Genomic DNA, 15183 nt, shown 5'->3' with positions numbered 1-15183 from the left:
AAGCAGAGGCCACAGCTTGCAGTGGCAGCGGAGTGGTGCCAAGCAGGTGCTTGGCTGTGGTTTCCGTAGGAGGAGGGTGCCATGGAGGGCAGGTGCCCTCTTGTAAGGAGAATTAGAAAAAGCAACACCAACTCAATCTGGCAAGGGTTTAGGAGCCAAACCTGCTGTCCAACCTGCCAGGCCCCCGAGCGGCATCTGAGTGGCTGCGTGTGCTGGGGAGAGGTAGCAGCTCCCAGCTGTGGCATGAGCTATAGTGCAAATGAGGGAAGTTACTTGCCTCTGTGTGTTAATTGCTTGTCCCTGCAGTTAATTCTGTCCATAGCTCTTGGAAAACCTTGTTGATAGATGAATATTATCTCTGATGTAACTGCTGAAATCAAGGGAATTTTAGCCTGTGAATTAGATCCCCCACCCGAGTGGGATCTCTGTGGCCCTGTGGTCCATGATGAAGATTTTGGTGATTACACAGGACTTCCCCATTTCACAAAGAGCCTTCAGCAGTTGTTTTTCACATGCTGCTTCTGGTGAATTTGTCTAGGAGTATAATTTGGCAAAAATACCTAGGTTTTATTTTTATTGTAGAGTTCTTTTCTGAATGGCTCGTGGCAAATGCAGGAGTTTCTGCTACTTTAAATGAAAGTGGCACAGTCTCCTTTCCTGCAGAACCTCCTTGCATTGCAAGAGACACTCTGATGGCAAGGAAAGATGCCACAGAAGCTTGTACAGAATAGAACATGAGTTGTGTAATGACAGTTTTCAAGCCATTAACCTACTTAAAAGGTTAATTTGGAACAAACTCAGCGCTTGAGTGGATACCGTGTTGTGCTGCCAGTTGGCAGCCTGGGCCATGAGAGTGAATTGGTGGAAGCAAATAGATGTTGTGGAAGAAACACACTCAAACTTTGTGTGAGAGGTCCTGGTTACATCACTTCCCAAGTCTCCTGCTGCTTGACGCACAGTGCAGGCCTGGTGTAACTTGGGTAGAAAGCTCGCTTTTCCTAACAGTGAAATACCACCACCTTCTCCTACCTGTGCTAACAATGAGGTCTGTGAACCCAGAAATACTTCCCGTCTTGTGGCAGGTTATGACTCAAGAGTAGTGAAAGCTGTTAGTATTTCAGAGGAAACGGAAAACTGATCTGTCTGATCCAGTGAACTGCGTTGTCATGTACCTAAGTACATGCTCAGAGCAGTCTACAGAGCAACAGTTAGGTCTGTGGAGCTCTGCACCCAGAATTTGAGCCTTGAAAACATCTGTTTGTCTTAAGAGTAGTCCCAGAGCTTCCTTGAGAGAGGTGGTCTAAAATATACAAAATCTTTTCAGTGTGAAATATAAGTGCTTGAGAATAGTCTTGAGGAACCAGGCAGTGTCAGTGGAAGAGTTAAATGTTGTCCTATCAACCCACAGAAACAGAGCTTGCTTGGACTCCAACTACAGATGGAGAAAAGGTAATCTTCACTGTAGCCAATTGTTGGCCTTTCTTTTGTAATTGTTAAATAACAATTAGCACTTGTAGAACTCTACCATTTGCAGTTTTTTTAATCAGTCCTCACAACAGCCCTGTGAGATAGGCGAGTAAGCTGCAAAAGGAGGATACTGCTCACCCTCACTTTACAGTAAAGCATCAGACCTACAGATGATATCATTGTTATCAGTTCCACTTCGTGGGTAAGGATATTCAGCAAAAACTTTAAAATGACCTGTCTGAGGCCAGAAAGGGAGTTCAGGATTTGGACAAACTGTAGACTCCTCAGTAAGGCCTCTGTTTTCACTTCTTCCAACATCAGTCCAAGAAGAATGTAATACTTTGCATTTAGTTTTTACTTAAATTCTGAATCTACTCAAGGCATAAATGTATAAGTAATCTGTTAACTTACTGGTCTGGTAAGATGTGCCAGTAAGCATGCTAAAAGTGTTCAGCAACCTCATATTTACAGCTATGAGCTACTTATTGATATACATACACAGAGAATTACACACAATTTACAGCACACTGATAACCTACTTTCACAGACAGTTTTCATATACAAAGGTTAAACTTTTTTAATTATTAAAACATTGTCACCCTGAACATAAACTTTTTTTTTTTTAGTTTGAAACAAGGTACTCTGTATACAAACCTAGTTCTGAATCAAAAGCCTATACTGAAAATAGTCCCCATCTCGTTCCTGCTGTCTAAAATGCGAAATTTCACTGGCATTTGCACTTCAACATGAAGCATGGTCTCAAAGTTAGTAACTGTGTACTGGTTCTTATGTCCCCAGTACTGCATGTAAGAGTTCCTCCTGAGAAATTAATTAAGAATTGCTTAGAAAGCTGAAATTATTCCTACAAAGAATTCTGAACCTCTGGACGAGCATCTGGTGAGTTTGGGGATTTCAAAGCTTCAGATTCATGTTAGTCTGAATTACAATGATGAGAAGGTTTCTGCTTCTAATTCTGTAGTGTCAGCAATTACACACCAATTTACTACCCGATTTCATGTTGTGGTGAAGAAACCAATTTTTAGTGGGGTTATTTCCTTTCAGTCTGTTCCTGAAGATGGAGGAACTACAGCTCTGTGTGTGTGTGTTTTCTTTTTTTTTTTTTTTAAATGTGTCTCTCTAACGGGAGCTACTTATTGGAGAAGGCATTCACTTTCCCCTCAGCGGCTGTAGTCTGTGGGAGAGCTCCTAACAAAGTTCTTTGTTAGTGTTTGTAAGACTGGAGATGAGGTTTAATTGAGGGATTTGTGCTGAATGTTCTTTCGCTTTGAGTCTTAGTGCTGCAATGCTTGACGTTTTCCTTTCAACTGCTGCTGGATCAGTGAAGGCAGTAAGAGCAGGGTCTGACGGGGGTCCAGGAGCTTTCATTAGTACTGAGGCTGTTGTCATGAGAGGATTTAAAGCATTGAGAAACCTGTATTTGAAAGAAGTCAATATTATCCAAATTAAGAATTGTTTTGGAGAACAAGTACTTGCTGAGTTGCAGCTCCCCCACCCAAAGTACTAGAAAAAAAATGTGGCAAAACTTCAAATTTCTTCCAAATGTACATTTTGTATTTTAGTTTTATTTTGCAGTATAGTGTCTTGCCCTTATACAAAACAAAAACCCCCACCACAAACAAAAAACCAAACACTTTTAACTAAAATAAATGAGAGATGATCAGACATGGCATGCAGATACCTAGAACAGTAACCATTTGCTTAACTCCTAATGCTAAATCCTTTCTAAACAAACCTTGAATGCAGTAGATCAGCCTGTTCTGTGAAAGCAATAAACCACCTCATAAAAAGACCAATTTATGGGGCTGTTTATGTACCCAATTTGTTCAGACAAGTGTATTCCATGTGAAAAGCAGCATTTGTCTGTCTGTGAATGTGGAGCTATGATACAGACTGTAATTTCAGTGAAAGCTCAATTTTTTTTATATATATCTACACACCTTTTATGTACATACACACACGCTACACACATGCTTTTTTCCTATCTTATGGGGTGCACTAGAGCAGCAGCAGCATTTTGCTGATAAATTTCAGGTTGCCGTGCAAGAAAGCCCAGGCAGCACATTCAGTGGAAATGAACTGCTGGAGTTCTAGGTGCCTGACTATAAAGAAAAGGAGGCTAGCTGTGGGCTTGTTCTAGGGGTTGAGAGCACATCACCTGCCAAAGGAAAAGGACTGGCTTGTAGTAGTACATGTTAGAACCCGGAAGATCTCTCCCTTTCTCTCAGTCCCTCTCTCTAGAGCTGTCACTCTTGCATACGTAGCCAGGCTCCTGGTCTCCTGAGAAGAAACGTCTAATACCTTTACTCTGTCAAATCACCTGCAAGCCATGTCTGTCTGGTCACATCTTTATGGCGTATAACCTGTGTCAGTCTGAGATAAGGATGGAGCTGGAGCCACCTAGGTTACAGCAGTCTATGTGAAGACTTAAGTTCAATGAGACCAAAACTTCAGTAAGTATGCACAACTGTTCTTCAAACATTGATTACATGTTAAGTTTTTACTAGCATGACTTAAAACTAAAGCTTGCTGTTCCTTATCATGTGATCCTATGCAGGAACTAACTCCATTTTAGGAAGTTTATTTATCTTTGGGAGCACGTTTATTGAGAACATGTGAGTATCAAACTAATAGAAATGCAGCATTTTTTAACAGTTTTGAGATTGAGAAAAAAATTTAATTCTATACCTTCCAAAATGTGGATTTAAAATAGGATTTCTGAAGAGAGAAGTCCAGGTAAGGCTGCTGAGGCCAAATGGCCCTAAGGTTGAAGGACTAAAGGCTGGAGACATGGGTGGCACAGCCAATGTTGAAAGAGGCATTGACCTCCACGTGTGATCTAGGAGGGGAGAATGACTCAGTGGAACATCCAAAAATAGACCAAGTGGGTGCGTTAAGGAGATTCCTGGAACAGTCCCCAGAATTTCATTTTTTTCACGTTTCCTCCACTTTGCCCTTCTGTTTTGGAACCAGACCTTCAATAAGAAATTATAAAGGCATTAGCTGAACTTACTCTGCAGTTTGTCTTACCAGCTACTACTGCATGCAGTGATACAGGCGGCAAAATACTTACTGTTAAACCAAAACCCACTTCTTTAATATTAAAGATCCCTTCATAAATGCCTTAGTGGATTTATTAAGAAATGAATCAGTTATAAATATGGTAAATTTGACTACTCTCTATCTCTGACTCAATAGTCCCATATGTTTTAACACCATTGTAATATATAAACCTGTCACCTGAGAACTCATGATCAGTTATTAAAAATGATCATTCTTCCTTTCACAAGCTATTTATTGAAAATTTAATTTCAACAAAGCCATTCAAGATGTGAGAGGTGGCTATTTCTGTACAGATACCTCGGGAAGCAACTTAATCAGACCATAAGAATAACTAGGCCAAATATATGGTGTGTGCTTTTTATCTCGATAGCTGGACCATACATTTTTATGCAGAGGATTCAAAAGTAAATGTTTTGTTATCTACCATGAATGCAAACAGCATGTAGTTATGTGAAAGTGATTAACTGAATTATAGTGAAAGCCAATACTAAACTAGAAAAATCTAGTAAGCGTTATTAGAACAGGGTGTCCTAAAGAGGCTGTAGCTAGTACTGGTTTTGTGTAGTAAGCTGTTGAGTATACTGCCTCTTCAAGCCTGACTAGTCATTATTTTAGCCCATTAAACATCTCTTAAAGACTTTAGTCAATCAAATCTACAGATCGGAAAACTGACTCCTCACACTGTTACTCTTTAGCATTTGCTGAGCAGAACCTTTCAGGCCCAGGATGATAGCAGAGAGTAGAGTGAAGAGCACCGGCTCTAAAACAAGGGAGAGAAGACCTAAACCAAGGATATTTAAAAATGGATGCTGCCAAGGTTGAATGTTCAACATCCCAATGTACTCAGCTGCTCAGGTCTTCTAGCCTCCTCTGCAGTGGAGGCCACTGGAGGTGGATTCTGAACTGGATCTGGATTTGGAAGAAAGGCATTAGCTGAGGCCTGTAATCTCATTTCAGCAGTCTTGTATATAACTACTATTGAAATTCAGTGAGCTGCCTGCAAGCACCTTCTATGTATAATATGTATAACTGGCATTCAATATTTAGTAGAGTATTAACACAAGGAACAAGAGTTGCTGGAAAGACCGACTTCTGTCCTGCACAGAATTATGACTTTCTGAAATTTACTTCTGATTTAGAACAAAGGTATACTTCAAATACGAAGGTCTTTTACCATACAACATAGACAATCAGAGTCTAGCAAAGCCACTAAACCAAACTAAAATAATAAAATTGAACTGCAAAAATTCAAGTCTCAAAAAAATTACAACATGCTGAAAACAGTTATTCCTTTGGTATTAGTATTTCTGAAATAGTAAAATTCTATGGAAATCTGTATTATGACAAAATCTTTGGATGCAGTAGTTTTACAGATGTGTGGGGTTTTTTTAATAGTTGCTTTTTGTATCTGCAATTATGTTTCACTTAAAAAATGTTTTCAAATAATTTTAAATTTCTATTGCGTTAACATCTGAAAAACAGGTTTTGGGGTTTCCCATCTTCACTGCCTGCTTTAAGCTTGGACACACCATATAACCATTTCCAGTGATGTGACTTACCTTCAGATGCTTAAGTAATATTAAGTGTGTTTGGAAGGAAAGCCCTCCACACACCAGGGTGCTGATACCCAAACCAGAAGGCTGTAGCATGCCACAGCCTTGCTGTCCTGAGTTTGATGATGTTCCCATATATGTCAGTAACAATTTACTCTTTCAGAGACTCTTTATGGAGTTCTTGGGAGCCAGCTGAACAATTGCTACTCTAGTCCTTTCATCACATCTATTATCTTTACCCTGGGAAGTTGCTGTCCTCCTGGAGGAGGGCTTCATACCCCTCAGGTTATGTACGTAACACGGAACTGTCTCGCTGTACAGGCAGTCGGCTGAGGGAGGTGCCCTTAGAAGAAAAGTCAGAACATCAAAATTTTACAGTTGCTACTTAACATTCATGGGGGCTCTGACTCATTCTTTGGCCATTTCTCCAGCAACCACAGGCTTTAAGTAACCAGGTATCTTACAAAGGAACATGTGAACCAGTGAGATACCAGATGGTTATGCCTGCATGGCAGTGAGGACTAGACACTTGGTCTGTATTAGTCCACGGCAGGGGTCTGGTAAGAAAAATGAACTCAGTTACTGGGATCAGATAACTTTAAATTGCTGTTAACCAGTAATCCCAAATATCTGTAAGTGGAGCTTAGCAGAGATCTCACAGGAGAAGACCACCAACTCAAAGGTGCTAGTGTTTTCTATGAAAATAAAAAACAATTAAAAAGGCAGTGAACTGTCTTACACTACAGATATGCAGATAAAGCCTCTCCTTAGAAGGATAAAACTAATGCTGCAAAGGTATTAATTTCTTTACTAAATCTTAGCATTGTTCTTCAATATGTTCTTATAAAGAAGCCTAACACAAAATGAGATGTCTGCTTTTCTGCTTTCTCTGTCGTAAAGCGAATCCATTTGATCACTCAGACAGGCCCTTTGACTGCAAAACAACTTTTTTCATGTTACAGGTCATTTTGGGTTTACAACCAAATTATTTAGTCATCTCTCAGATTTTGTGTTTATTGAACTGGAAGGAAATACCAGCACAGATATCTAATAATTATCTTTAGAAAAAAAGCCATCTTTCTGTTCCTCACTGGTACAAACTCATCAATGCAAGCGATAAAAGGAGCAAAGGCATGCCTCATACCTTACACTGACATGACAAACAGCTTTCAAAATTTAGTGTGTACATTATAGTCATTAACATTCAGATTAGTCATCTTGAACCTTTTGTTAAGCAGTTTTCCTTTGCTTCCAATAAAAGACTTAACTTGTCTTTACCCTGTTTTCAGACACATTTGAAGTGCCAAGCTAAACACAACAGAAACTGCTATACCAGTCTCAGGATTTTTATGGTATGACTGTAATATCAGTGGTAAAAGACTTTGGAAAAGATGCATTACTTAAAACTCAGAGATGAGTTTTAAACCATCAAGTTTGAATTGTATGTTAAATATTACCCAGATTATTTTTGTAATTACTAGCACCACACATCTCACAAAAGAGATTGAGTTCTTTTAAAAAGAAAAAGGTGTGTAAAATTTGATAACTTTCTCGCTGTAATTTTCTTTAAAAATGTATCCTATTTAATTGCTATAATAACTAGCGATGATAAAAAGGCACATAGATGTGACTAACTGCATTGTGTTTCCGCTGTAACTGAATACAGGATCATAATCAGAAAATATGACAAGGATGCTTAGAATAGCTATATTTGTAACCTAATGTTTTAACACTGATGCATCTTATGGCACTGAAATACCCAAGTAACGTTTCACTCCCCACATTAAGAAAATAAAATATTTCTTTAACTTTTTTTATTTCCCTCCCATCCTAACAATAGGAATTATGAGAAGCAGAATGGCAACAACAGATGTGAATGCTGTTGAAAAGCATCCCAACATGGCTTCAGATTATGAAAAGGTTTTGCAGACTCTCAGGCTACCCCTTTCCCAAGGTAAGGAAGAATACAAAGAATCTTGCTGTCATCTCCCTTCCTCTACACAAGCAAATAATGGGCATGGGGTGAGAGATCTCTTTGAAGTGATGATGAGAGTATGTTCACTGGCAATTTATTTTCTTTATTTGTTCATTTTTATGTAAGAATCAAAATGTAGGCGTGAGGAACAATTTAGTGGCCACTACTCATTTCAGTTGGTCGATGGAGGGTTCTTCCTAGCGAAGCAGACCCCAATTTGAAAACACACTGAGGTGAATTAATAGTCTGATTGTATTTGGTAAGATTAGTTTCCTGGGTTTACACTTGAGTAAATAAAAAGATACAGCTTTTCATGCCAACTGGTGTAGCCAGGTACTGTGGGAGAGGTACAGAAGTCTTCCTTTCACACAGGACACTGTACAGAGCAACTATGAGCATGGGCATATTTGGGAATGAAGATAGCTTGTTAAGTACAGTGCATCAATCACTATCTACATAGTAGCTGTTCCGATGCATCCCCTTCCCTCCAGGCTAAGTTGCTCCCCACCTACCACAGGACAGGAGCACAGACACAGGCAGAGGCACTGTGCACTGGAAGTTCACCCTAAGCAAACTGCTGGCTGCTTGCTCATGCCCACAAGACTTGTGTTAAGATCTGACAAGGAGTAAGGAGGTGTGAGGAACAGCTCTCTGCTGTTCCCTCCATCCACTGGGGATATATCAACTCTGGTGTTTCACTTGTTCATTCCTTTTTTAACTTAAAACCTAAACAGTTCAATTTCTTTTAGATGAGTCATTAGGAGAAGAGTTCCTCTTTGCCATCTACCACTGCACCGTTCCTTCACAGCTCAAATGGGCTATGGAGCAAGTACCCCACAAAGCAAACCTGACAGTTAACAGGTAAGTTAACAGCTTTTCACCCGCATCTTTCCACTGGTAGATGCCATGTGTGATTGCCAGATATTGGGGTATTTCAGTGACTAGAGGTTTTAGTGATTGGTGGTGGCAGGGAGAGAGGAGGGCACATAATTTCCTCAAGTCCACAAAAGAGAAATGAAAAGAGCACTGAGGTATTTTCTCAGGTGGGTCAATTCACATGTCTAAGGCCTTTTCTGAAGATGGTGTGTATTATAATAAAAAGCTAAAAACCGTAGAGCTTCACAGACGTTAGCTAGTGTGAAGCATGGCAGATCCAGTGACTGAAGTAACAACAACATGTACACACAAGGATCTGGCATCAATGGTAACAAAGCAACGCAGGAGTACGTAGTGCTGTCGCGCTGAGCAGCTGTGCCAGTTCTCAGTCTTTCACAAGTATGCTCCTACCCAGAGCTGTGCTGGAACAGTAGTTCGGTCGTATCTGATACACAGCACAAGCCAAATTCAGTACAATTGTCATGTTGAGCTTAAAAATACTTTGAAAGCCTTCACACCTTTTGAAACAATTTTTTTTTTTTTTTTAAGCTGATGTTTCTGTATAAAAAGGGATTTCTATCTTATATAAGAGCTTATTCTAAAGAAACTGCTTTTTAAGAGGTATTGTTAAGTAGAGTGCTCAGAATCAAGAAAAGCTACTAGGGTCAGTCATAGTTAAGAAAACTGCAGGCTATGCGGTGGTTAGTGTCTACTTCTGTATGCTCAAGTGCTACGGGCGGTGCTATTATTCCAGCCTAGCTAGGCCATAAAATTCTCCTGGACAGTACCTGACATATGAATATCAGATTAATCTTTTATTTGTTTTAACCAGTCATTTGGAAGTGTGGCTGTTTTGCTGAGCTAAGTTAGAGCAAGAAAAAAGTGCAAGCCTCTCCGGAGCCTAGGAAAACCACTTGGGATGCCCCACAGAACCCCTCATTTGCCCTTTTTATAGTCTCAGAACTCGGGAGACAGTACCTGCCTTTAGACCCATGAAGACGGCGGCAACCGTGAGCGTGACGTGCAACCGGGGAAGGTTTCTCAGCCGCGGTTTGCGTTCCCGTCGCTGAGGGTACTCGCCCGTTCCTCCGTCCCGTCCGAGCCGAGGCGGGCGGCACTCGGTACCCGGCCTCCCGCGCCCCCCGGTCCTGCCCCGCTGAGGCGGGGGCACCGGCCGTCATCGCCAACAGCCGCCTCCAGGCCCCGCCGGCTACGGGGAGGGGGGAAACTCGTCCCCCGGCCCCGGGGAGGCCGCGGAGGGAGGCCGGGCGGGAGGGTCGGTCCCGCGGCTCTGCGGCCGAGGCAGCCCCCGCCGCGGCCCGGCACTCACCTGCACGCGGGCCTCCGTCAGGTCCAGGCGCAGGGCCAGCTCCTCTCTGCGGGGGCAGCACACCGTTAGCCGCCGCGCTGCGCTCCGGGGCGGCCCCCCCCCCGCCCGCCCCCCTCCCGCCGCTACCTGGTGAACACGTCGGGGTAGTGGGACTTGCGGAAGGCGCGCTCCAGCTCCTCCAGCTGGAAGGTGCTGAACGTGGTGCGGTACCGCCGCTGCTTCCTCTTCACCGGCCCCGGCGCCTCCCCGCCCGCTGCCGCCGCCGCCGCCCCGGCCGGGCGTCCCGTCGCCGCCGGCTCCTCCGCGGGGGCGCGCGCCCGGGCGGGCCGCGGCGGCGCCGCGCGCTCCTCGCCTGAGGGGAGAGAAGCGGGGAGTTACCGGAGCGAGCGGGCAGCGCCCGGCCGCCAGCCCCGCCGCCCCTCACCGCCCCTCACCGTGCCGCCCGGCGGCGGGGCCCCGGCCCAGGATGCTGTCGATGAAGTAAGAGGTGAGGAGGTGCAGAGCCGGCGGGGCTGCGGGGGCCGCGCTCTGCATAGCGGCGGGTTGGCGGCGGGCAGGGCCCCCGCGCCGCGCCGCGCCGGGTTTTATTGGCGCGGGCAGCGCCCGGCTCCGCGCCCCGGCATTAGCATTTCATTAGCGCGCTGGCGTCAAGGCCGGGGGAGGGACGCGGCGGGCCCCGCTTGCCGCGCAGGGGCCGGGCCCGCGGCGGCCTCCCCCCGGGCGGGCGGGCGGGCGCAGAGCCCTCCGGTCGGGGTTTTCGGCCCGGGAGGCCGCCCCGCGGCCCGGCCCTGCTGAGGGGGCCGGAGCCGCCCGCTCACCCCCGCTGCCGGCGGTAACTTCTTCAAGCCTCCCTCGAGGGCGCGGGTTTGGCGCGGCCGCGCTGAAGTTTGTGCCGGTGCCGCCGGGATGCGGGAGAGCCTCGGCCGGCCCGTCGAGAGCTGCCGCCGCCGGGTCGGGGCTGGCGTTCGGCCCCCGCGCTGCTGCTGGCAGGGAGGGAGCGAGGCGTGACAGCCCCTGCCCGCGCTCAGGGCGTGCGGGGACAGCGCGCTCCTCACGCAGAAGGGTCGCTGGGGTTCGGCGCGCTGTTGCTTCCGCCGAACTTAAGCTTGTTGGATTCGGCTTTTTAAGACTGACCTCGCAAAGTGCCGTGTGCCCGCAAGTCCGGGGAAAATGCGCAAAACCATGCAAGATTGAACCCTTTTCCCTGGAGATCTTTAATTCCATTCCTGCTAGAATTCTGTCCTTGGTGCTGTCAGCAGGAGGTCTGGAAACTATTTCCTACAGAGAGAGACTTCCAGCAGTTCTGTGATCTTGCTATGGTGTACTGCTATAGACTGACATAAATTAGATGACAAAATTACTTGATCCTGAAGTCTAGATTTTTGGGGTGAGAATGAAATGCCAGTTTCTAGAGAGTTTTAGAAAGAGTGCAGCGGAAAAGGGCTTTAAAAAAGTAAAATCCAAAAGCCAGTGGCTGAAAGCTGAAGCTGGACACATTTAATTAGAAATGAGGCATAGATTTAAAAGTCCGTGTGTTTGTAACTAATCCTTGAAACAACATACATGGCTTCTGTGTTCTCTGTCTCTGCATCAAGGCTGGATGGTTTACATTTTAGCGGAAGACATAAAGGCTGTCAGTGCAGAGATTCCTGAACCTGTGACCTGTCTTATACCAGATCTCTGGCTGAAAAATCTTTTGGTTTCCTTCTGGCATTGTAGTCCACAGACAAATTATTTTTTTCTTTTGTCCTCCTCTCACCTCACTGAGGCACTGTGATTGCTTTAGTGCTTCCATCTTTGGTTACCAACAGACCTCCTTCTTGCTGTCTTGCTGCTCTTCTGCAAGCCTCTTCATTGAGTCAGCCCTCAACTTTACTCCTTTCGCTACAAGAATTGTGTTTGGCCTAAAGCAATACCTTTGTGAACCCATTCCTGAAGCACTTTCCATGAGAAGCTTTGGGAAAGCACTTACCGATGCTAACTCTTGAAAAACTAGGCTGCCTTTATGAGAGATGACTATATTTAAAAATAGCATTTACAGAAAGTGGTTTTTTACATAGAGCTTTCCCAGATTCTTGTCCTGTTCAGATCCTGACCCTCAGCTTCAAACCTCAAACCTTTGCTCTCTTTGGCTTTGTAAGGTCCTACTTATGTTTGTAGAAGCATGTCATCAGAGGAGAACTAAGGTCACAGCACTGTATAATAGTGGTAAGAGCTGAGGAAAGCACAGGAAGGCAGAGAGAGGACACGTAACTGAACTCCTGCATCCCCAAACATGGCTGTAGTTTTCAGCTTGGTCCATTTTAGAGGAGTGGGGTTTGGAAGTCATCTTCCCTTTTCAAGATGTATGTGGGTGATGCAAGGACCATCAGTATCCTTTTGGAGGAGCAGAGTCTGGACATGTGCACCCCTTAAATTCAGAATGGAGGGAGAAAACCTCTAGTCTTCTTCATCTGCCATGAACTTATCTGGCGTACTGAAGGAAAACAGCATCCCCTGTGTTATGGACAAAGGCTTCTTGCTGCATAAATTCCCTGGGCGGTTGTGAGCCTTTGGCCAAGGGAGCCCAATGTTGCTTGACACAGAAGAACTTGTGTTAAATATATGGGGGTTTTTTTCAGTGCAGATCAAACAAAATGAAATACTTAATTTTTCCATGTTCACATACAGTCAGGTGTATGTTTTCTGTGGCTTTAAGCGACTGTACCATAAACTTGCTTTTACTAGCAGGTAACCAGGATGTGTGTACTATAAGTAGTGGAAGTATTGTACATGTATTGCCTTTGCTTTTTGGGGGTGACTGTAAGGCTCTCTGGTTCACAGAGTGACTGACAAGTCTTCTGTCTGAATCACATCCCTAGTACTGTTGCTACATGCAAAAGTTCTTGAATTTGGATCCCTGGACATTTCTTCAGTTGCCACATTTGCTTCTGAGCTGTTCATTGCTAAACCATTCTGAATCATTGGTAAAAGTAGGTGTGTTTTGTGCTTCAAAAGTGTTAGTTTTTACAGTAAGAAATGAACATTTGGGAATTATAAAAAATGAAAGTAGATAAACAACATTTTTAAATGTTTATATATTTTTCAGAGTATGCACTGTCACCTGCAGTAATGGAGGGATGCAATTTGGTTACAGTGGATAGTGGAAAAAATTTCTTAGTATGTCCTAGGAGTATTGGGGTGTGGTCTGGGAGTGACCACTGAGCTCTCACTGCAGAGGTCATAGGCCAGTCCTGCACAAGTCTAGGTTAAGTAGCTAAAATTTACTAGCTATGCTCAGTGCTCTCTTTTAAAGAATGACATGGGGTATGTGTGTGGGGGGTTGTCTGTGCTATGCTCCTTGACCAAATGGGCCTTTTGCCTTTGTTTCCCCTGCTTGTTCTTCCTTACGTGCCTCCAGGAATTCTCTAGACACTTTTTCTAACAAACTCCCTGATAGTTCAATATCTTAGGGCACTGTCATTGTTTTCTCCACTTGCAATTTTATTTTTAGCAGCTTTTGGCTTCACATCCTGAAGACCTTACCTGTGTGCTTAGGGTAAGGTGGAAAGAACAGTGGTTCTGTGCATAGTATGGACCAAATGTCTATAACACAGTTTCTTTCAATTCCAGGAAACCGGATTTGAGCGATCTAACTTCCCCTGGCCACAAGAAGCTTTGTCAGAACCTCATTGAAGAATCTGTTCATTGTGGAATACCCTGTGATGTGCTTCCTTCCCAGGTCATACTTACACACGTGTCTGCCCAAAGAGAAGCCACCGAACCGTGGAGAGCAGGCCTAGGAACTCCAGTGAGTCTCCCAGAGCCAAAAGTGACTAAGCTTTGTTACTTTTGTGTTCCAGACAAACCAAATCCAAGAACAACCCGAACAGCAGATAAAGCACTGTTTCTCCTTGCTAGTTGTTCAGCAACAGCCATCTGATGAAGGCTGATTTCTGGAAAAAGTATTTTCCTGCATCGCCCTCAGCAGAGCTGTCTATTAGGAATCTGGTTTTCTTTCTACAGTTGTGTTTTACTGTGTTTCTTTTGAAACTTGAGATAAAAGTAGGTTTTTGTTGTCAAAAAATGGTTGGATGAGAAGGTCAGTCATGTTTTGTGTTTCTGCGCATCACTCCAAGATGCTTTATTTTGTTCATTGACAGGAAGAGCGCTAGAAAACTATTTTATGATTAAGTGAATAATGTTACATCTGGAAATTTTCAAGGATTAATACATTATAACCATTCTTTCCAGGATACAGTGTAGTCTTTCTTTCATCTTGTACTGTGTTTGTGTGGGAAGGTTTTGGTAGTGGGGGGCTACAGGGGTGGCCTCTGTGAGAAGCTGCCAGAAGCTTCCCTGTGTCTGACAGAGCCGATGCCGGCCGCCTCCAGGATGGACCCGCTGCTGGCCAAGGCCATCAGTGATGGTGGCAGCAACTCTGGGATCACAGATTTAAGAACTGGGGGGGAAAAAACTGCCAGGCAACACCAGCCGGGAGAGAGGAGCGAGAATATGTGAGAGAAACAGCCCTGCAGAGCCCAAGTGAGTGCAGGAGGAGGGGCAGGAGGTGCTCCAGGCCCGGGGCAGAGGTTCCCCTGCAGCCCGTGGGGCAGCCCGTGGGGAGGCAGCTGTGCCCTGCGCCCAGGGAGCTCCACGGGGGAGCAGACACCCACCTGCAGCCCGGGGGGGACCCCACGGCGGAGCAGGGGGATGTGCCCGAAGGGGGCTGTGACCCCATGGAGAGCCCACGCTGGAGCAGGCTCCTGGCAGGAGCTGTGGCCCCGTGGAGAGAGGAGCCCCCGCGGGAGCAGGTTTGCTGGCAGCACTTGTGACCCCGCGGGGGACCCACGCTGGAGCAGCCTGTGCCTGAAGGGCTGCAGCCCGTGGGAGGGACCCACGCTGGGGCAGGTTGTGAAGAG

At 45.0% G+C, this 15183-nt stretch overlaps 1 protein-coding gene across 1 annotated transcript; it reads right to left on the bottom strand.

The window, feature by feature from the left end:
* Window positions 1–2660: 2660 nt before the first annotated feature.
* ESX1 (ESX homeobox 1) lies at window positions 2661–10530 on the bottom strand (the record flags this gene model as incomplete). Its single annotated transcript, XM_074915460.1, has 4 exons — window positions 2661–2899; window positions 4174–4460; window positions 10283–10328; window positions 10409–10530. Coding segments are annotated over 4 exons (681 nt in total), but the record flags the coding sequence as incomplete, so codon positions are not given.
* Window positions 10531–15183: the final 4653 nt, after the last annotated feature.

Source organism: Athene noctua, chromosome 11, assembly GCF_965140245.1.
Source record: "Athene noctua chromosome 11, bAthNoc1.hap1.1, whole genome shotgun sequence".
NCBI lineage: Eukaryota > Metazoa > Chordata > Aves > Strigiformes > Strigidae > Athene > Athene noctua.
Note: the sequence above shows the minus strand (reverse complement) of the source record. Positions and strands in the feature narration are given on the sequence as shown.